We start from the raw sequence: 21924 nt of genomic DNA on the forward strand, positions 1-21924 counted from the left end.
GCTATACAGTCACAGGGATGATAAAGGCTCCCCTCTAGCCCTCTGGCCATGATGGGGAGTTGGAAGTGGGGTGAGGAAGCCTGGACTCTAGGGAAGGAGCCATGAGAACTGGAAGGAGCTCCATTGCTTTAAGCCTGGAGTCCATGAGGGCTTCACGGGGGAGGATGGGAAAGGGACAGGAGACCAGGGTGTTTTATGAAACAAATGGCAGTTGTCCTAGAAACATCTGGGGTTGTTGCAAAGGTTCACCTTCAGGGAGTGGGAGACCTTGGTGTGAGTCCCTGACTCTGCCTCTGTCCAGCTAAATGAACCAGTTTTTTTATTTTTTAAATATTTTATTTATTGATTTATGACAGACAGAGAGAGAGGCAGAGACACAGGCAGAGGGAGAAGCAGGCTCCTCGCAGGGAGCCCAATGTGGGACTCGATCCCAGGACCCCAGGATCACGCCCTGGGCGAAAGGCAGGCACTAAACTGTTGAGCCACTCAAGGTTCCATGAACTAGGGTTTTACAACTTTCCTGGGCCTGTTCTTTTTGATGGCTGCATAGTGTTCCATGGTATAAACTTATTTGTCCAGTCACCCACTGATGAACCTAGATGTGTCTGATTTTTTGCTGTTACTGTTGTTGCACCAAATACCACTACATTGGTATAAGATGGAGATTCCCAAAGTACAGGACATGACATTATACTCCAAAGCAAGAAGGTGATTTCCTTTTCTGCTCTCCTTCCTACCGCAAAATCTTAGTCCAGAACCCCTGCATCTTTTTTTTTAAGATTTTATTTATTTATTTATTCATGAGAGACACAGAGAGAGAGAGAGAGAGGCAGAGACACAGGCAGAGGGAGAAGCAGGCTCCACGCAGGGAGCCCGACGTGAGACTTGATCCTGGGTCCCCAGGATCACACCCTGGGCCGAAGGTGGTGCTAAACCACTGAGCCACCCAGGCTGCCCCCAACCCCTGCGTCTTTAATGCTACCCTGACCCTTGCTCATTGCCCTTCAGACAGACAGCATAGCCTTCTGTAATCACAACTCCCTGGCCGAGTCAAGGGCCCTGTGTTCTCTCCGCAGTGACTGGCCCAGTGCCTGGCAAAGTGCAGGAGGGCCTTAGTCACAGAGCACACCTGAACACCTGCCCAAGTCACAGAACCTGCCCTCAGCTCCTCACCATACTTCTGTGAGCGATGAGAACCCACCAAGGCACTTCTGGCCATTGGGCCCACAGAGATATGTGCACAGAGATTCATGTGTAGTGTTATTTGGTGCAGCAACAGTAACAGCAAAAAAATCAGACATCCGTAGGACAAATAAATTAAGTTTATACCATGGAACACTATGCAGCCATCAAAAAAAACAGGGCAGATCTACATATGTTCTGAGATGGAAAAATGGCCCTGATCTATCCATGAGAGGAAGAAAGCAAATGATAGAGCTGCAGCTGAACAAACTGGTCCTGCTTTTCTTAAAAATTCAAGTACAGTTAACAGATAGTGTTATATTAGTTTCAGGTATACAATATAATGATTCAATAATCCCACACATTTCTCAATGCTCATCATAACTTACTCTTTATCCCTTTCACCTGGTTCACCCCCCACCCCACACCTCTCCTCTGGGGACTATCAATGTGTTCTATTTAAGAATCTAGGTTTTTCGTTTGTCTCCTTTTTTTCTTTGTTTGTATGTTTGTTTTGTTCCTTAAATTCTATATGAGTGAAGTCATATGATGTTTATCTTTCTCTGACTGACTTGGTTCACATAGCATTATACCCTCTAAGTCCATCCATGTTGTTGTAAATGGCAAGATCTCATTATTTTTATGGCTGGGTAATATTCCATAATATATACATACCACTTTTTGCTTTATCCATTCATTCATCAATGGACATGTGCGTTGCTTCCATAATCTGAATGTTATAAACAATGCTACAATAGACACAGGGGTGCATATATCTTTTCAAATTAGTGTTTTCTTTTTCTTTGAGTAAACACCCAGTAGTGGAATTACTGGATTGTATGGTAATACTATTTTAAATTTTTTGAGGAACCTCCATAGTTGGTTTGCCACAATGGCTACAACACTTTTCATTCCCACCAACAGTACATGAGGGTTCCTTTTTCTCTACATCCTTGCCAACACTTGTTATTTCTTGTCTTTTTTATTTTAGTCATTCTGACAGGAATGAGGTGATATCTCATTTTGTTTTTCATTTGCGTTTCCCTGATGATGAGTGATGTTGAGTATCTTTTCATGCATCTATTGGCTATCTGTATGTCTTCTTTGGAAAAATGTCTCTTTATGTTTCTGCCCATTTTTATTCGGATTGTTATTATTATTGTTGTTGTTAAGTTATATAAATTCTGGGGCACCTGGGTGGCTCAGTTGTTTAACCATCTGCATTCAGCTCAAGTTGTGATCCCTGGGTCCTGAGATCGAGCCCCCAACCAGGCTCCCTGCTCAGTGGGGGGTCTGGTTCTCTCTCTCCCTCTGCTACTCCCTCTGCTTGAGCCCTCTCTCTCTATTTCTCTGTCAAATGAATAAATAAATAGATAAAAGTTATATAAATTCTTTATATACTTTGGATATTAACCCCTTATCAGATATGTCATTTGCAAATGTCTCCTCCCATTCCAAAGGTTGCCTTTATGGTTTGTTGATGGTTTCCTTCACTGTGCAGAAGCTTTTATTTTGGTGTCGTCCCATTTGTTTAATTTTGCTTTTGTTTCCCTTGCCTCAGGAGACATATCTAGAAAGAATTTGCTATGGCTGATGTCAAAGGAATTGCTGTCTATGTTTTCTGCAAGGAATTGTATGGTTTCCTGTCTCACATATAGGTCTTTCATCCATTTTGAATTTATTTTTGTGTACACTGTAAGAAAGTGGTCCAGTTTCATTCTTTGGCATGTCGCTGTCCCGGTTTCCCAATACTATTTGTTGAAGAGACTCTCTTTTTTCCATTGAATATTCTTGCCTCCTTTGTTGATGATTAATTGACCACAAAAGCATGGCTTTCTTTCTGGATTCTCTATTCTGTTCTATTGACCTATGTGTCTATTTTTATGCCAGTACCATACTGTTTTGATTACTATAGCTTTATAGTATATCTTTAAATCTGGGTTTGTGATACCTCCCTGCTTTTGGTTTTTTAAATGTGCCTATATATGCCTGGAAAGGTTTTGACAATCGTTGCTTGCTTTTAAGGAGGGGGATTAGGGAGAGAAAATGGGGCCTTGTAAAACTTGTAGGCTTGACATATTTGCATTTTTTACAATTGCATGTAATATTCATTTGACAAACAAAATACTGGGCAGTCCTGCATGCCTGGCAGTGCTTTAGTCTCTGAGCAAAATCCCTACCCACCAACCTACTGAAGGGAACAGAGAATAAATCTGTTTCACATTTTTTCTTTTCTTTTCTTTCTTTCTTTCTTTTTTTTTTTTTGAGAATAAGTGTAGTAATAATGATATAACAAGTTGAGTTGTGTCAGTGTTAGAAAAATAATAAAATGAGATAAAGCCTGGAAAGGAATGGGGCTGGGGTGCTTTCTTAGTTGGCCACTCAGGAGCGATGTGTCTGAATAAAGTCACATTGGAGCAGAGGCAGGAATACTTTTAGTAACAAAAAAAGAGAGAGAGAGAGAAAGAAGCAAATAGTAATCCCCCACCTCTGCCTTTACAGATGAGTTTTTCCATTTTGTCCTGCTCTGCTTTGCCATTGGGACCTTGCTGGTGTGTTATCACTATTATGCAGGTAAGGGCCATGGGAACAGGTCGGGGGATAGGAGGGTTCAGACTTGCAGGCTGACTGTTCTCTCCCCTGCTGCCCTGGCAGACTGGTTCATGTCCCTTGGGGTCGGCCTACTCACCTTCGCCTCCCTGGAGACTGTGGGCATCTACTTTGGGCTGGGTAAGCTCCCCGCAACCTCCCCCACACAGACTTTTTAGGGGGAGTGGCTGGACTCCCACTGATGCTCACCGGGGGCCAGAAAGCCACAACCTAAACATTTTTTTAAAGCTTTCCTTATGCTCATGTTTTCTTCCTGACCACTTTCGAGGTCATTGTGAGGTCGTTGGCAAAACCCTGTGGAAAAAAATGGGCAGCTCCACAAAAATGCAACAAAAACAGTTTAAAGCGGCAAACAAACAGAATTAGCTAGCTATGGAAAACAAGGCAGTTCATAGAGTGGGGTCCTGAATTCACTGAGTTTCCTGGCACTGTTATTGCTGTTCGAGGTCATTGTTTTTAATAATAATAACTCCAGTACTATTATCTAAGCTTAACCTGGCTGCCTGAAATTCCACCATTAATCCTTGTTTGTGTGGGTGAGGCCTTTGTAAGGGGTGGCAAGGGGGGCGGGGCGGAGGTAGAGTAGGTGGGTGGCCCTGGATCCCTTGCTGGGGCAAAAAGCTCAAGCTCCTTTCTCTTTGTTTGTGAGCAGTGTACCGGATCCACAGTGTCCTGCATGGCTTCATCCCCCTCTTTCAGAAGCTTAGGCTGATGGGTAATGTTTGCCTACTTCCTATGTTCACCTTCTTCCTCCCTATCAAAGTCTTCGGTTGCAATCGAGGCTTATTAGCCTATGGGAAACAGCACAGGGCCTGGAGTCAGGGGCCTGGGTTCAAGGTCTACCCCTGCCGATTGACCAGCGCTGGGGCCCAGGATCATCTTTTAGCCTCCATTTCCTCCACTGGATCATGTGTTAATAATACCCACTGCACAAGTATGTGATGCAAACCATGTGAGGAGGAATGGATGCAGAAGTCCTTAAGTGTGGGACACAGTGGAAAAGTGAAGGGAATCTGGGTGTTCCTCATTCTCTCATAGAACTAACCCAAATGCTATTTTTGCCATAATTTTATTTGCCTACTAGGTGTGCTTCAGTCATGTTGCAGTTGACTGATGAGGGAGCCGAGGCCCAGAGAGGTGGAGTGACTTGCTGAGGGTCACACAGCTAGTGTGGCTGGGCTGTGCTAAAGGAGATCTCTTTGTTTCTGACCAGCAGCTCTGTGCTTACCGTTGCATCTCAAAACTGAGAGGCCAGGGGGCTGTGTGGCTCTGTGCTGGGGATATCTGTCTCCTCTAACCCATTTAATTCATAAAGGGGAAATTAGTTGCAGTGGCTGTGGGTCATGGAGACCCATGGCTTCTAGGGTGACCACATGATCCCAGCTGTGAGGACTATTTGGGCATGTGGGGATAATGGTGGAAAGGAGGCCTGGCTGCCTTCAGAATCCCATGTGGGCTTTATTTTCCAGGGTTCAGGAAGACTGACTGAGGCCAGTGCTGGGCTGGCAGCCACGCTGGGCCCCAGCATGACCACCACTGCATCTCCTGAGTGCACGAGGGCAGAGCCAAATCCTGGGAGACATGCAGGCGGGCCAGTCTAGAGCAATAAAGAGAGCACTTTTCCTTCCATGTAGTCTGAACGTTGGCACCAGCCTGGACCCAGGCATCATTTGGGCAGCACTGGTGTGCAATCCAGCTGTCAGGATGGAAGGCAGAGGCAAGGTGCCAGGCCTATGCCCTTCATGGTTTCCTGGATCAGCAGGAGGATTCTAGGATGTCACTACTGTCGGGAGACAGTACGAGACCCCTGGGCCCCACAAGCCGTAATCCGTGTGGGCTCCTGATTCCTTTCAAATCCCCAGGCCATCCAGGTGAGCTCTAAATCTTGCAGAGTTATTCGAGGAAACAAAGCCCACTGCCCCGAGGCAGGGAGTCATCATGCCAGGCCTCTAGGGTGAACCTGATACAGGCGAGATGTTGAAGACGAAAGCCACAGCATCAAGGCATCTTCTCTAGCCCCATCACCTACTCCCAGCCCTGCTGCCTTGGATTTCATCAAGATTCAAATAAAGGTTTTCTTTCCTGGACTAAGAGTCAGCTAAATGTTCCTTCAGGTTTCTTGAGCATGACAACACATTTGGAGTCTCCTTTGACCCCATCTAGGCAGGGAGTGCACCTTGTCTATTGAGTAAAGTATAAAAGAGAATAAAAGTATAACCCCTCACTTTAGGTCCAAGATTCAAATTGTACAGGTTCAGAAACAGGGTTTTGCAAACATTCCTTGAAAAGATCTGGGGCCATTCGGTACTCTAAGCCAAACAAATACCAAAGGGGTGAAATAGGAGCATACATATACAGAAACCCATTGCAAACTTGGGTTGCATAAATGGAGGTATAGCATCTAAAGGAGGTGACAGTAGATCCTACTTTATTTTATTTTTTTAAAAATTTTATTTATTTATGATAGTCACACAGAGAGAGAGAGAGGCAGAGACACAGGCAGAGGGAGAAGCACGCTCCATGCACCGGGAGCCTGACGTGGGACTCGATTCCGGGTCTTCAGGATCGCGCCCTGGGCCAAAGGCAGGCGCCAAACCCCTGCGCCACCCAGGGATCTCCTAGATCCTACTTTATACAGCTAGTCCACATCAACAGCATGTATTCAATTCCAGATCACATATTAAGAGCAATAGTGACACAGTAGAGAACATATAGAAGAGACCAGAGGGGAAATATAAAGAATGATTGAAGGGATGATAACTCTTCAATTTGCAGAAGAGAAAAGTGGGGCCTTTGCTGAGCTCACAGACTCTTGGAGGATACTTTCTTTTTTTTTTTTTTTTTTTTTAAGATTTTATTTATTTATTCATGAGAGAGAGAGAGGAAGAGACACAGGCAGAGGGAGAAGCAGGCTCCATGCAGAAAGCCCAACCTGAGACTCGATCTTGGGGCTCCAGGATCACACCCTGGGCTGCAGGCTGCACTACACTGCTGTACCACCAGGGCTGCTCCCTGGAGGATACTTTCTTAAGTGTAAGATGGTCCAAGTACAGTCACATATGTTATCTGATTTAATTCTCACAGCAGCCTTGAGAGGTGTCAATCATCTTCATTTTGCAGATGGAGAAACAGAGACTCAAAGAGCTTTAGTAACTTGCTCAAGTTCCCACGGTAAGTGGCAGAGCTGCCATTTGAACCCAAGCATGTGCTCTCCTTATGCTAAGCTGCCTTATAGAGCTTGGCTAGTCTAGGCCTCCACCCCAGGCAAAGCAGTCAGGAGGCAGCTGCAGTTTTCCCTAGTGTTTCCAGACTTTGGGATTTCTGAATTAGAGAATATTTTTCTAAAAAATGAGTGGAGGGGGGTGTCTAGCTGGCTCAGTTGGTGGAGCATGCCAGTCTTGATCGTGGGATTTTGAGTTCGAGCCCCATGTTGGATATAGAGATTACTTAAAAATAAAATCTTTAAAAATAAATAAATAAAATTGATTTTATTTATAATAAATAAAGGCACCTCAGTGGCTCAGTCAGATAAGCAGCCAACTCTTGGTTTCGGCTCAGGTCATGATCTCAGGTCCTAAGACCAAGCCCTGCATCCAGTTCCACACTGGGTGTGAAGCCTGCTTGAGATTCTCTCTCCCTCTCCCCTGCTCTTCCCCCACTCCCACTTGCGTAAGTGCTCTCTCTCAAGTAAATAAGTAAATATATTAAAAAGTCAGAGGAGGGTGGCCAACTCTTTCCCTTGCTAATTGAAGACCATAATAACAACAAAGGACATCAACCATCAGCATCATTTTATAAAAGAAAGAATAGTTTTACATCAAAAAAGCAAGCATTAGAAAGAAAAGGTTTTAAATGAATAAACGAAACTTTCTGAAAATTTTGCTGCGTGTCCTTTTTCCTCAAATGACCATGGTCTGGTGAAAAAATCATCTTTCAGAAACCATGAAACTGGAGAGTTTACAAGCACTTTTACATTCTCTTTTTTCTACTCTGGTTCTAAGGCACCTCTCTCAGTGAAGCTTACTTCATTTCAGAAGAATAGTGACCTCCGAGCAGGGAATGTTCTTGATACTCACAACTGTGCTGTCTCAACATCTGGCTCTGAGCCCAGCCTTGACATGGATGTCCAGGGCAAGGTTCACCTTTACTCCCCTTCCTCAAGACTGTTTTGTTGTTCTGGGTCCCTTGCATTTCCACACGAATTTTAGAAGCAGCTCCTCGGGGATCTCTGGGTGGATCAGCGGTTCAGCGCCTGCCTTCGGCCCAGGGTGTGATCCTGGAGACCCGGGATCGAGTCCCACGTCGAGCTCCTGGCATGGAGCCTGCTTCTCCCTCTGCCTTTCTCTCTCTCTCTCTCTCTGTTTATCATGAATAAACAAATAAATATTATATATAAAAAAAAGACGCAGCTCCTCAACTTCACAAAGAAGCCAGTGGGAATTGTAGTAGGATTGTATTACATCTGAAGATAAATTTGAAGAGTACAGTGCTTCCTTTTTAACATTTACATTAGAAAAAAAAATTGCCCCAAATCCCAGCACCCAAAATCAACTACAATTAATATTTGGGTGTGTTTCCTGTGAGTCTTTAGTGCAGGAGTTATTTATTTTTATTTGGGCCCTTTTCTCTTGCACATAGAATAAGGATTTTTCCACCATATAACAAGGATTTTTCCATAAGCAGCATTTCCAGCCACTGTGCTTTTCATGCTTTGCATAGTAATCCCTCCAGATCTAGGTAATAATATCAATGGCTAACATCTGTTCAATACTTCTTACTTGCTGGCTGTGGAGCTAAGCTCTTGATAGACATCGTATCATTTCATCTTCATTGAAACCCTGTGAGGTAGCATGTGTCATGATCTCCATTTTAGAGATGAGAAAACGAAGAGACAGGAAGCTAGATCCGGTATTTATCAAACATGAAGAGAATGAAAGTTTTTTTGTTTTTTTTTTTGAGAATGAAAGTTTTCATGATAGAAATATGAACCTACAGAATTGAGGACGATGTGGTTAACCTCATTTTGTGAGATGCTGGGTCCTTGTGGCTGGCTCTGCTGCTGCCCGGCTGGGATTTTGGCCAAGTTCTTCTCTGCCCTGGCCTCACTATCCTCATCTGTACAGCGGGGATCACAGCAGTGCCCACCTCACAGTGTTGCAGCAAGGAGCACATGAGATAATTGCATAAGGTCTTTATTTTTAAAGGATCATCCATACAGATTTTTATTAGATGCCTAGTTTTATGTCTCATATATTATAATAATTAATTTTATTAAAACCCTGTTATGGAGATTTTTTTCAGGTTTATATTCTCATATTTGTTTTTTATTTTATTTATTTATTTATTTATGAAAGTCACATAGAGAGAGAGGCAGTCACACAGGCAGAGGGAGAGGAAGAAGCAGGCTCCATGCACCGGGAGCCCGACGTGGGACTCGATCCCGGGTCTCCAGGATCACGCCCTGGGCCAAAGGCAGGCGTTAAACCGCTGCGCCACCCAGGGATCCCATATTCTCCTATTTGAAGATAATCCTTTTTGTTTGTTTTTGTGTCTGCTTTTATTATTTGAGTATAGTTGATACATAAAGTCTTATGCACAGTCTCTGGCACATAGTAGGTGCTCAATAAAAGCATCTTTATAAAAATTTACTTGTCAGAAAGAGAGAGCACAAGCAGAGTGTGCAGCAGCCTCCTCACTGAGCAGGGAGCCTGAGGCGGGGCTCGATCCCAGGACCCCTGGGATCATCACCTGAGCCAAAGGCAGATGCTTAACCACCTGAGCCTCCCAGGAGTCCCTCAATAAGAGCATCTCATTGGAAGTTACTTGATTAGAGCAGGGGCATACATCTGCTCTCTTAAGTCAGGCAAGCCAAGTCAGCCAGTTGCAGAAAAACAAGGAGCCTGGGAGAGGAGGTCAGGAAAGCTGATAACCTGGCCGAAGGTGTCAGCCAGGAACAACAGCTGAGTGGTATCCAGAGCCAGCAGGAAAATGGGACCACACCAGGTTCAAGAGAGAGAGCTAATATAGGGGATATGTTAATAGGCACAGGAGGATTGAAAAGACAAAAGGGGCCACTGAGGTATCACAGTGCCTAACAGAGCAAAGCAGCTACCACCTAGGGTGAGGAACAAAGGAAAGAGGTTTGAGTAATGACAACCAAGAAGTTCAGGAGAGGGCCCCACAGAGCGACATCCCAGACCTCTGAGGAGAGGGCACTGCCTGGCAGGGCTGCTGTCTCTCCTGGGGGTTCAATGAGGCTGGTTCAGGACCAGTGATGTCAGATCTCTGATCTCAACAGAAGCCAGATTTTTTTTTATTGTTGGCAACTAACTTTTTTTTATTTTTTATTTTTAAAGATTTATTTATTTATTTATTTATTTATTTATTTATTTATTTATGAGAGAGAGAGAGGCAGAGACACAGGAGGAGGGAGAAGCAGGTTCCATGCCGGGAGCCGGATGTGGGACTCGATTCTGGGACTCCAGGATCGCGCCCTGGGCCAAAGGCAGGCGCTAAACCACTGAGTCACCCAGGGATCCCCTAACTTTTTTTTATTTTCAAATTCTGCTGTGGAAAATGATTCCTTAAAAAGTTAGAAGAGGTGCCTGGATGGCTCAGTGAGTTAAGCACCTGCTGTCTGCTCAGGTCTGATCCCAGGGCTCCCTGCTTAGTAGGGAGTCTGCTTCTCCCCCTTCCCCTACCCCTCCCCCTGCTTGTGCTCTCTCTCTCTTTCTTTCTCTCTCATAAATAAATAAAATCTCTTTAAAAAATTAAAAGTAGGGCAGCCCGGGTGGTTCAGGGGTTTAGCGCCGCCTTCAGCCCAGGGCGTGATCCTGGAGTCTCTGGATCGAGTCCCGCGTCGGGTTCTCCGCATGGAGCCTGCTTCTCCCTCTGCCTGTGTCTCTGCCTCTCTCTGTGTCTCTCATGAATAAATAAATAAAATCTTTAAAAAAAATTAAAAGTACAATTACTATTTGCTCCAGTAAGTCCACTTTTGGGCATATTGCCCCAAAGAATTTTTAAAAATATTTTATTTATTTATTCATGAGAGACACAGAGAGAGAGGCAGAGACAAAGGCAAAGGGAGAAGCAGGCTCTCTGACAGGAGCCCGATGCAGGACTCAATCCCAGGACCCAAGGATCATGACCTGAGCTGAAGGCAGATGCTCAACCACCCAGCCACCCAGGTGTCCCTATCCCAAAGAACTGAAAGCAGAGATTCAAAGAGATACTTGCACACCCTTGTTCATAGCAACATTATTCACAATTCTAAAAGCTAGAGGGAACCCAAGTGTCCATCAGTGGATGAATGGATAAACAAAATGTGGTCTTTCCATAAATGGAATATTATTCAGCCTTAAAAAGGAAGGAAATTCTGTCATGTGCTACCACATGGATGAACTTTGAGGACATTATCCTCAGTGAAATCAACCAGTTGTAAAAGAACAAATACTATGTGATTCCACCTATATGAGGTCTCTAGAGTAGCCTGATTTATAGAGACAGGAAGTAGAAAGGCCAATGCCAGGGGCTGTCTGGGGGAGGGGAATGGGAAGTTTTTGTTTGGTGGGTATAGTTTCTGTTGGGGAAGATGAGAAAGTTCTGGGGATGGTTGCTGGGGATGGTTGTGCAACATGCAAAAGTATTCAATGTCACTGAACTGTACACTTAAAATGGATAAGATGGTAAATTATATGTAATGTGTATATTACCACAATTTTTTTTAAAAATGCAAATTATCTGTGGCTAAACAAAACTGTATCTGGCCTGCAGGCCATCTGTGCAAGGGGGCTTTCCATAGTGTTAAGCTGGAGGTACACACAAAATGGGAGACAAAGAGCAAGGACACAATCATTGTCCAATTTGGGGGCAGCCTGACTACAGTGTGGGAACAGGATTTGAGGCCCAGGTCTGCCTCTGCTAACCTTGGCTTCTCTGAGCCCCCGTTGTCAAAGGAGGGGCTTGGGTGGGTCAGGTTGTTGGAGCCCCCCCTCAGGTACTGGGAGAAAGCCCCCACTCTCTGGATTTTAGTGTAGGGTACATCTGCCTTAGTATGCTGCCTCCCTGGGGCCCCAGCCCCCAGCACTGCCATTGGCCCTTCTCACTGCTCCTCTGCCCAGCTAGAGCTCAAGGCCAGCACCAGCCCAGGGTCTGGTTACACCTCAGGCGTCAAGCAGATTCCCAGTCCAATGTGTGGTCTAAAAATAAAGTATTAAATCCTAAGACCAGGAAGGCAGGATTGCAAGTGGAGGAGGGAGGGAGAAAGCACTTGGATCAGGATGGGCTTCTATCTCTGGTTGCCCTGGAATCTGTGCAGTGGATTTCTGTTGTAACCACTGGAGAGATGATGGGAATATGAGAATATTTTGAGGCCGTAGACGCCAGCTTGCTCTGGGAAGATAGGAGAGAAGCCCGAGAGGACAGTGGCAGTTGTTTGCCTCCTTCTTCTGACACAGTCACAGGAATCCTCTGTCTATTCCAGAGGATGTGGGCCTAGACCAGAGATAGAGCCAAGGATGCTGCTGACTGAACCTGGGAAGCTGGGGAAAGCACTTGACATTGAGCTAGGTTTTGATGGAGAGGCATAAGGAAAGGTTTCTAGGCAGAGGGTGCAGTGTGGGCAAAGGCATATGGGAATAAAAGAGGATATACATCTAGAAAGCAACAGGTAGTCAGTCTGGTATGGTTGAGGCATATAGGCTGTGCATAAGAGTGAGGATTAGTGGGCCATGGAGCACACAACGTAAACTGTCCCTTTTTTCCCCCAACAGGACTTTAAGAGCCAGGATAAGGATTTAGGGATTTTAAGGATTTAGGCTGAGGACACTGGGGAACCATGGAAGGTGTTTGAGCTAGAAATGGCACAGTGAGATTGTATTTTAGAAAGATCCCTCAGTGGGGGTCATGGGTTCAAGAAAATGAGCTTTACAGACCTTGACTCCAGGGGTTGTAACTGACAAAGGGCTGTTGTCCTCTTCGTTTGCATCAAGGCCATGCTTCCCATGGGCTCCCAGCCGATGACTTAACACAAGGGGTTTGCAGAGACACAGGACCGCCTGATATCTACCAGACCTTCCTTAGACAACCTGGCACACCAGAACCTTCCACCCAACCTTCCTTCTTCACCTGGGGCTCGATGTACATCACAGCCTGACAGCTCTCCCAGCCTTTCACTCCCTCCTCGTGTTCTCTAGCCCGGGTGTTTCGCCTAATAAAACCCTTCCATAGTTTATCCACTCCCGTGCTAGCTTCTCAGAAGGCCAAGATAAACAGGGTGAGACTAGAGGCAGGGGGTATCAGTGGCCACAGGATCAGAGAGGAAGGGTGACTTTGAAGACATTTTAAAGGTCTAAGCCACAGTATGTCTTCAACTCTACACCCACCTCCAGCACCCCTGGGGTTGTGGCTCTTGACACCCAGGATGAGGATTGTCTATGTCCATATTTGTCCCCCCCACTAGCTTCTGAGTTTGTCCAATAAATAAGTGAATGAGTGAATGAATGAATGAAGTAAAGGGAAAAGAATCTAGGATGATCCTCGAGCTCTACTTGGGGCCCCTTAGTGGCAGCTACTCAACCCACTGAGCCACCCAGGTGCCCCTGAGCTTTCCTAGTTTAAACAACACTCTTTTCCAAAGTAGGTTGACTCATTACCCTCTGGCACATCCAGTGGCACTATCAGCTCACCAACACTTGGTACTAACAGTTTTTTATTTTAGCTCATTTCATTTTTTAAAGATTTTTTTAAAGTTTATTTAAGCAATCTCTATACCCAATGTGGGGCTTGAGTTTATGACCCCAGATCAAGGGCCACATGCTCCACCTACTGAGCCAGCCAGTTGCCCCATAGATGGCCTTTTAATTTGAGTCAATATGTTAGGCATACAATGTTATCCAATTGTGTTTAATTTGCATTTCCCATTTGCTAATGAAATTGAGCGGTTTTTTACATATTTAGTATCTTTTGGGGAAGAGCTGGATCAAGTTTTATTTTTTTTTATTTTTTATTTTTTAATTAATTAATTATTTATTTATGATAGTCACACACAGAGAGAGAGAGGCAGAGACACAGGCAGAGGGAGAAGCAGGCTCCATGCACCGGGAGCCTGACGTGGGATTCGATCCTGGGTCTCCAGGATCGCGCCCTGGGCCAAAGGCAGGCGCCAAACCGCTGCGCCACCCAGGGATCCCAAGTTTTAATCAATTTTTTCTCTTTTGCTTGTCTGCCTTCTTCCTGCTGATTGTAAAAAATTATTTCTTTTCTTTTTTTTTTCTTTCTTTCTTTGTTTTGTTTTGTTTTATTTTTGGTGGGCAGCAAAGCAAGGTTTATTGGGCGATAGCAAAGTAATAGTACAAAGCTCCCAGAGAGTGAGGGGACCTGAGGGAGTTGCCCGATAGTAAGAATTCTTGATATATCTTTGATTCTACCCTAGGTTTAATATTTGATGTCTAAATGTGTATGTTTTGGTGATATTTTCTCACTCCATGGCTCATCTTTTCACTTTTTACGATGTTAAAATCCCTAATCTTATATTCAACAGTCTCTTGTCTCTAAAGGAATAAGTGAACAACGTATTAGATTGATTTTGGGATTTAAAACGATGCTTTGGAAAACAACATCACTTCTGTGATATTCCTGCCTAAGTACATAAACTGAATCTCATCATAGGAAATATCTGACAAACCAGATAGAGGGATATCTTACAAAATAACTGATCCACATTCTTCAAAAGTGTCAATGTTTACAAGACAGAGAAAGGAGCTTTCAGAGATTAATCAAAGCTGAAGAGATATAAAAAATGAATAAAAACATGATCTTGAATTTTCTTCAGTTATAAGGGACATGATTGGGACAACTGGCAAAATCTGAATAAGATTTGCAGATAAAACATTATTAATGTGCCACTATTAAGACATTATTAATGTATCATTGTCAGTTTCTTGGCTTTGATCATTGTATTGTGGTTATGTAGGGAAACATCCTTGTTTTCAGTAAACACACACGGAAGGATTTAGGATAAAGAAGCATCACCTCTGCAAGTTGCTCTTAAATTCAGGAAAGAAAAGTACTTACAGAGAGAAAGATGAAATAAATGTGATAATTGTTAACATCTGAGAATCTAATGAAGGGGATATTCTTGCAACTTCTCTTTATGTCTGAAATTATGTCAAAAAAAAAAAAAAAATCTGATCACCACAATGGCTGCTGAAATCAGAGATTAGCCAAGATCAGGAACTAGAGATTTCTGCTACAAACACAAACAACTCAAAAGTAAATGGACAAAAATAAAATTTGTTTTAAGATTTCATTTTGCATTCATCTGACAGCACAAGCAGGGGGAAGGGCAGGCAGAGGGAGAAGTAAGCATCCTCTTGAGCAAGGACCCCTATGGGGGGCCCTGGGATCATGACCTGAGCTGAAGGCTGACGCTTAACCATTTAACTGACTGAGCCACCCAGGGTGCCCCCAACAAAAAAACTTTAGTAGACACGTTGAGTAAGAGGAAATGCACCTGGCCAATAAAAATATGAAAACATGCTTTATCTCATTAATTATCAGGAAATAAATTAAACAAATTAAATTAAACTAAATATAAATGAAGAAAAAAATAAATTAAACAAAATAACAATGAGATACCACTCCACACCCACCAGATTGGTAAAAATGAATTATCTGATGATACTAACTGTAGCCCCACAAGCATTGGGAATGAACATTTATTGGTTCACTCCCTTTGGGAAGTCGTTTGGCATTGTCTAATAAAGCCAGATATACACATTCTGTAGTCCAACAACTTCACTCTTAGATATGTAACCAGAGAAATGCTGGCGTGTTTGTGGCAAGACACATGTACAAGAATGGACACAGCAGCAGCACTATCTAAGCTGGAATCTAAGCACTATCTAAGCTATCCAGGCTGGAAACAGCCCAAATATCCATGAACAGGAGAACGGACCAAGTGTAGTAATAGTCATATCCTGGAATGTTATACACCAATGAAAATGAACACACTACATCTGCATGAAACAACATAGATGGCCCTCAGAAATACAAAAATAATATATTTTTACAAATATAACATTGAATAAAGTCATATGGTTTTGCTTACATCAAGTTTCCAAGTAGACAAAACTAAAGCTATATTGATTACAGATACACAAACAGTAATAGAACTATGAACAGATCCCTAAGCGTGGAGAGTGTTTAATCTATAGGAGGAGTGTGATTGAGCAGGGGAGTGGGGGGCGTGTAGAGGTCTGAGGTGTTGGCAGTGTTCTATTTTTTTTTTTTTTTTTTTAGTGTTCTATTTTTTAACCTGGGTCGTGGTTGTTACACGAGAGCTTACTTTGTAACTACTTTTCAACCTGTGTGTCTATCTTGGATACTTTTCTCTGTGTTACATTCCACAATAACAACGCTCTAGATCGAGTACTGTACTAGGAACAAAAGCAACCTTTGCTCCTTGCTCCACTGCAGGTGCTATTGCAGCATGTGGACACAAGAGGGAGCGCTAACCAGCGGGCCGCGGCGACAAGAGGTTTCCTAGCAACGGGAAAAACATCGCGGAGGAAAACTTGCTGAGAGTCGTTAACTGATGTGTTCTGGCTCCTGCACCTGCCAGGCCGGCCCTGGGTCGGCTTCTGGTACCTGAAGCGTCTCTGCTGGGTCTAAGAGCGCCTCTGACCTTTCCGAACGGGCTCTTCTCCCAAACGCGAGGTTGAGCCTGGGGAGGCTGCACTCTCTCGTCCGCCAACTTGGGTTTCTCGCCAGTGTCAGATAAGGACACCCTCAGGCCCTGACCAAGGGCCCTTCTGCTAAGGCTGCAAACGCATCCCAGTGTTCTTCTCGAAAAAAGAAAGAAATTAAGAGGGGAATTTGCCCACAGCCTTCTAAGGCACCAGGCCCCAAAGGAAGAAGGCTTTCAAGATTTGGGTTGTGGTGAAGGTTTTCTGGATTGCTGACAAAACGTAAGGTTTTATAATGAATACGTAAATCTCATGCTAAGTAGGGTAATGGTGACACGCATATGCAGAATACATTGTGGGAGCTTTCCCATACCTCATCTTACTTAATTTCAAAATCATTCTGGTATCATTCCATGTAGCACATGAAGAAACTTGAGACTCAAGGATGTTACTGGGATGAAGTTCAGAGCTTTCCTCCCCAACCCAATTTACGAAAGGATAAATATGAGTTTATTCTGAAAGAGGAGAAACTGTTGTCTCAAACAAAGACATGAAAATTTAAACAAGTAACTTATTTTCTCCATTAATTATCCATACTACTTCAAATCATATAAATCATATGTCTCACTGTTGGGAAACGGGCAGTCTTGCACAACGGGAGTCTTTAAAATGCTTCTATCTGGGGATCCCTGGGTGGCTCAGTGGTTTAGCGCCTGCCTGTGGCCCAGGGCGTGATCCTGGAGTCCTGGGATCGAGTCCCGCATCGGGCTCCCTGCATGGAGCCTGCTTCTCCCTCCTCCTGTGTCTCTGCTTCTCTCTCTCTCTCTATCATAAATAAATAAATCTTTAAAAAATAAAATAAAAAAAATAAAATAAAATGCTTCTATCCTTCCCTTGATCCACCATCCTCACCTCTTTTCTTTTTCTTAAAGATTTCCTTATTCATGAGAGACACAGAGAGAGGCAAAGACACAGGCAGAGGGAGAAGCAGGCTCCATGCAGGGAGCCGGATGTGGGACTCGATCTATGGGGGTCTCCAGGATCACCCCCTGAGTGGAAGGCAGGCATTAAACCACTGAGCCACCCAGAGATCCCCCAACCTCACTTCTAAGAACCTATCCTAAGGACATAATTTGGAAATCTGGGAAGAGGTGTATGTGCTTATATTGGTGACAGCATTATTTATGATGGCAAAAACTGAAAACAACACAGGGAGGGGCACCTCAGTGGCTTGGTCAATTAAGTGTCTGCTTTTGGCTCAGGTCATAATCTCAGAGTCCTGGGATCTATCCCAAGATCCTGGGATGGAGCCCAGAGATGTACTCCCTTCTTGTTGGGAAGTCTTCCTCTCCCTCTGCCCATGCTCGCTCGCTCGCTCTCTCTCAAATAAATAAATAAAAATCTTAAAACACACACACACACACAGGGAAACAGATGACCAGGGGAACAAAGTAAAATTAATGCCTCCATTTTAAAAAATGATACCAATGCCTATGACATCATCAGAAAGCTCCTGTGACATATTAAATGAGAAAAAAAAAAAAGCAGCTGCAAAATGTCCTGGACACTAATCAAGTCTGTAAATAAATACCATCCCATTGGTGTAGGGGTAAAAATAAAGGGGGGAGGGAGAAGAAAAAACATTGGAGAGGTAGGAGTGCTTTTTTTTCTGTTCCATTTTTTTGTTCCATTTTTTAATTTTTTCCCTCCCTTTTCACTTATTAGTTTACTTTTCTTCTTTTATTTTTTTTTTTCTTGTTTTGGGTATCTTTCTTCTATTAGTTGGCAGTGTAATGCTTACTTCAGAGAATATAAGAACATTAAAATACTCCCACTCACAAAGAAACAATTTCTAGTAACAACTTAGAGCAGTGATTCTTAAACTTGAACATGTAAACAGCATCACCCGGAATACTTGTTAAAACCCAGATTGCTGGGCCCCATTCCAGAATTTCTGTAAGTGTGAGATGGGGCTCAAGAATTTACATTTTAAATAAGTTCCAGGTAGGATGCCTGGGTGGCTTAGTGGTTGAACGTCTGCCTTTGGCTCAGGTTGTGATCCTGAGGTCCTGGGATTGAGTCCTGGATCGGGCTCCCTTCAGGGAGCCTGCTTCTCCCTCTGCCTATGTCTCTGCCTCTTTGTCTCTCATGAATAAATGAATAAAATCTGTAAAAAATTAAAAAATAAGTAGGTTTTCCCAGGTGATACTGATTCTGCTGGCCCACAAGCCACACTTAGAGGACCACTGCTCTAGTGTATAACCTTATAAAGTCTGTCTATGTGTCACACATAGAGAATCCTTGCCAAAATATGATGGACATTTAGGTGGTTTTTCCAGGAGCAATCTCATATGCTAAATCTCTGGTGTATCTTTAATTACTATCTAAGTAAGATTGCCACTATTATTTATCAATTATCTTAATTATTAAAATTATTCAGATTAAGTATCCAATTCTAGAAGCAGAATCATTGAGTCAAAAAACCTGTGTGTTTTAAGGTTTAAAAAAATGTATTTATTTGAGGGGATCCCTGGGTGGCGCAGCGGTTTGGCGCCTGCCTTTGGCTCAGGGCGCGATCCTGGAGACCCGGGATCGAATCCCACGTCGGGCTCCCGGTGCATGGAGCCTGCTTCTTCCTCTGCCTGTGTCTCTGCCTCATTCTCTGTGTGTGTGTGTGACTATCATAAAATAATTTTTAAAAAATGTATTTATTTGAGAGAGAAAGAACTGGAGAAGGGGGAGGGGCAGAGGGAGAAGCAGACTCCCCACCAAGCAGAGAGCCAGGCATGGGGCTAGATTCCAGGACCCTGAGATCATGACCTGAACTGAAGGCAGACACTTAACCTACTGAGCCACCCAGGAGACCCTTAAGGTTTTAATATACATTGTCAAATTACCACTATAGAATCTAATGTTTGCCATGTGCTGTGCAAATGTGTTATCGCATTTAGTCTTCACAATTTACTCATTGATTCTGCATATATTCATTGAATGCTACTTAAAAAAAAAAAAAAAAAAGCATGGAGCCCAAAGTGGGGCTTGAACTCATGACCCTGAGACCAAGACCTGAGATTAAAAGCCAAATGCCTAACTGGCTGAGCCAGCCAGGCAGCCTTCATTGAATGCTACTTTGTGTCAGGTACTTTAGGGACTCATGATTGAGCAAGACCCTGCAATCTTTTGAGGTAGAAACTATTATTATTACCATTGTAGAGCTGAGGAATTTGAGATCCATGTGATGACTTGCCTAAGAAGACACAGCAAGTAGCGTATTCTGGGGCTGGCTGTTTCAGTCATTTGCACAAAGAAAATTACTGCCTGCTCCAGGAAGCCTCATGCTGCATTGTTCCATAGCGAAGGGAATAGTTTAATTTTGGGTGGCAACTCTTTTCCCTCTTTTTTTTTTTTTTTTCCATCACGATCCTGGAAAAGTCAAATGAGGAAACATCCTGGCATACAGCATTTGGAAATAAAGCTCATGTGTAAAGCTGCCAGGAATAAAAACTAACAAAACTTTCTCAACTAAGTTTGATTTCCCACTCTTAAGAAATTAGGCGGAATTGGCCCCATCTGATTCCAAAGTTAGGCTTGTTAGAAAAACCTCTTACAAAAAGCATGGTAGATGTGCATGGACATTTAGCAATCCAGTCAGATCTTGTTTTTTACTTTCCTAAATTAACTAATTACAACCGTGGGCTGGGTCTCTCATAGGGTTAAGTGCAAAAGCTTGTGAGCCAAACAGATTTGACAAAGGAGGAGGTTCTATTTATTTATTTTTATTTTAAAAAATATTTATTTATTTATTCATGAGAGACCCAGAGAGAGAGAGGGGCAGAGACACAGGCAGAGGTTGAAGCAGGCTCCATGCAGGGAGCCTGACATGGGACCCGATCCTGGGACTCCAGGATCACAGCCTGGGCCGAAGGCGGCACTAAACCGCTGAGCCACCCAGGGATCCCCAGCAGGGGGTTTTACAATAAATTATTATAACCCTGGAAGCTTCATTTCTTAATTTAAAAATGGGCCTGAGAATACTCTCTTGGTAAGTCCCTATATAAGATCTAAATGATTCAGGGGTAGTGGTCACCATCTATCCCCCTTTTAATCCACTAATCTACCCCACGCAAAAACCAAACAGTAACCCAAAGTGTAGTTGCTGTGTTGGGTGAGGCAGCTTTGCTAGACAGAGTAATATCGCTTTAAGTTCATGGTATCCAACTGTTGATCTAGCTTATACATACATTTCCATTTCTAACGTGAAAAAGGCCAGAAACAGTTCACTCTTATGTAGGGCAGACTACGATACACATTTATGATCTGCCTGAGGGCTGTGTTCTCTCTCGTGCTCTCTGTCATAATAAAGGCTGAAGGGACTGGACCATCGGACATCCTGCAAAACATCACATTGGTTCACTCTATTAGTGAAACAGTGTTTATAGGACTGGAAGAATATGCATGTCTCTGGAGAGTAGGAGATAAACTCTACATGAATTCAAGGAATCTAGAGGATAGGCAATTCACCCTATTAAGTTTTAGGGGCTCACCACATCAGTGTAGTTTTTGGAGAGCGGTCTGGGGCATGCTGGGACAGCCCCTTCAAAGTACAGAACATGTGATTGCATCTTGTTACCTCCCACCATTCAGAAGGAAGCATAATACCGGGTAGGCTTCTGCAGGCTGGAGTCAGTGTATTTTATACTTGAGAATAGGAATCCAATCTATTTTTTGAATGACATGGAAGACTGTCATCTTTTGAGCAGGTCTGGCCCAGAAAATAGTTTTGCAATAGATCCAGGCTGGACTGCAGGCTTTTCTGTCTCCAGGGTTATATGGCCCAGAAGACCTTACGGTATTCGATGTATCTGTGGTGGGAAAAGGTACCATGTGTTTACAGCAAGCCCAGTGAAATAAACACAATCTAGACCCATAGCATTCTGGAGCAAAGCCATTCAATCTGCAACAGAGAATTATTGCCATTTGAGAAACACCTCCTGGGGTGGGCACTGGTAGAGATGAAGCACCTGACCATGGAGCATTGAGGGATCTTATAGCTGGAACAACTATAAGGCTGCATGGGGCTCCCTATGACCACCTGATAAGGAGGGAGAACATGAAGGGAACATGAAGGGAACAACATGAAGGCTGCATGGGGCTCCCTATGACCACCTGATAAGGAGGGAGAAGGCTAAGCCTGATTCACAGATAGATCTATTTGGTAGGTGGGCATAAGCTGAAAGTGGAGGACAGCTACATTTCAGTGTCACCCGGAGGTGACCTTTAAAGACAATAAATGAGGTGGAATCTTACCAATGGGTAGGGCTTTGGGCACCCACTCTGTGGACAGGAGAAGTAGCCTGAGGTAAGAATAAATACAGACTATGGGCAGTGGCAAAAACAGGAAGGATAAATATTGAAAGACTGGGGACAAGGCGGTCTGGGAAAGAAG

The 21924-nt window shown here is 43.7% G+C and overlaps 1 protein-coding gene across 4 annotated transcripts in view; it reads left to right on the forward strand.

The window, feature by feature from the left end:
* TMEM40 (transmembrane protein 40) overlaps positions 1–19530 on the forward strand; it is a 46091-nt gene extending 26561 nt beyond the window's left edge. For 2 of the 4 annotated variants that reach the window (XM_049097662.1, XM_025449424.3), the window contains 4 exons: positions 3685–3756; positions 3838–3912; positions 4445–4507; positions 5262–5879. In XM_049097662.1, coding sequence (XP_048953619.1) covers positions 3685–3756; positions 3838–3912; positions 4445–4507; positions 5262–5281 — 230 coding nt within the window. In that variant the 3' untranslated portion in view covers positions 5282–5879. Of the gene's footprint in view, positions 1–3684; positions 3757–3837; positions 3913–4444; positions 4508–5261; positions 5880–16269 lie in introns of those variants that run through there. The other 2 variants (XM_049097660.1, XM_049097661.1) reach the window with 2 other exon arrangements.
* The last annotated feature ends 2394 nt before the right edge of the window (positions 19531–21924 follow it).

This window comes from Canis lupus, chromosome 20, assembly GCF_003254725.2.
Source record: "Canis lupus dingo isolate Sandy chromosome 20, ASM325472v2, whole genome shotgun sequence".
Classification (NCBI taxonomy): Eukaryota; Metazoa; Chordata; class Mammalia; order Carnivora; family Canidae; genus Canis; species Canis lupus.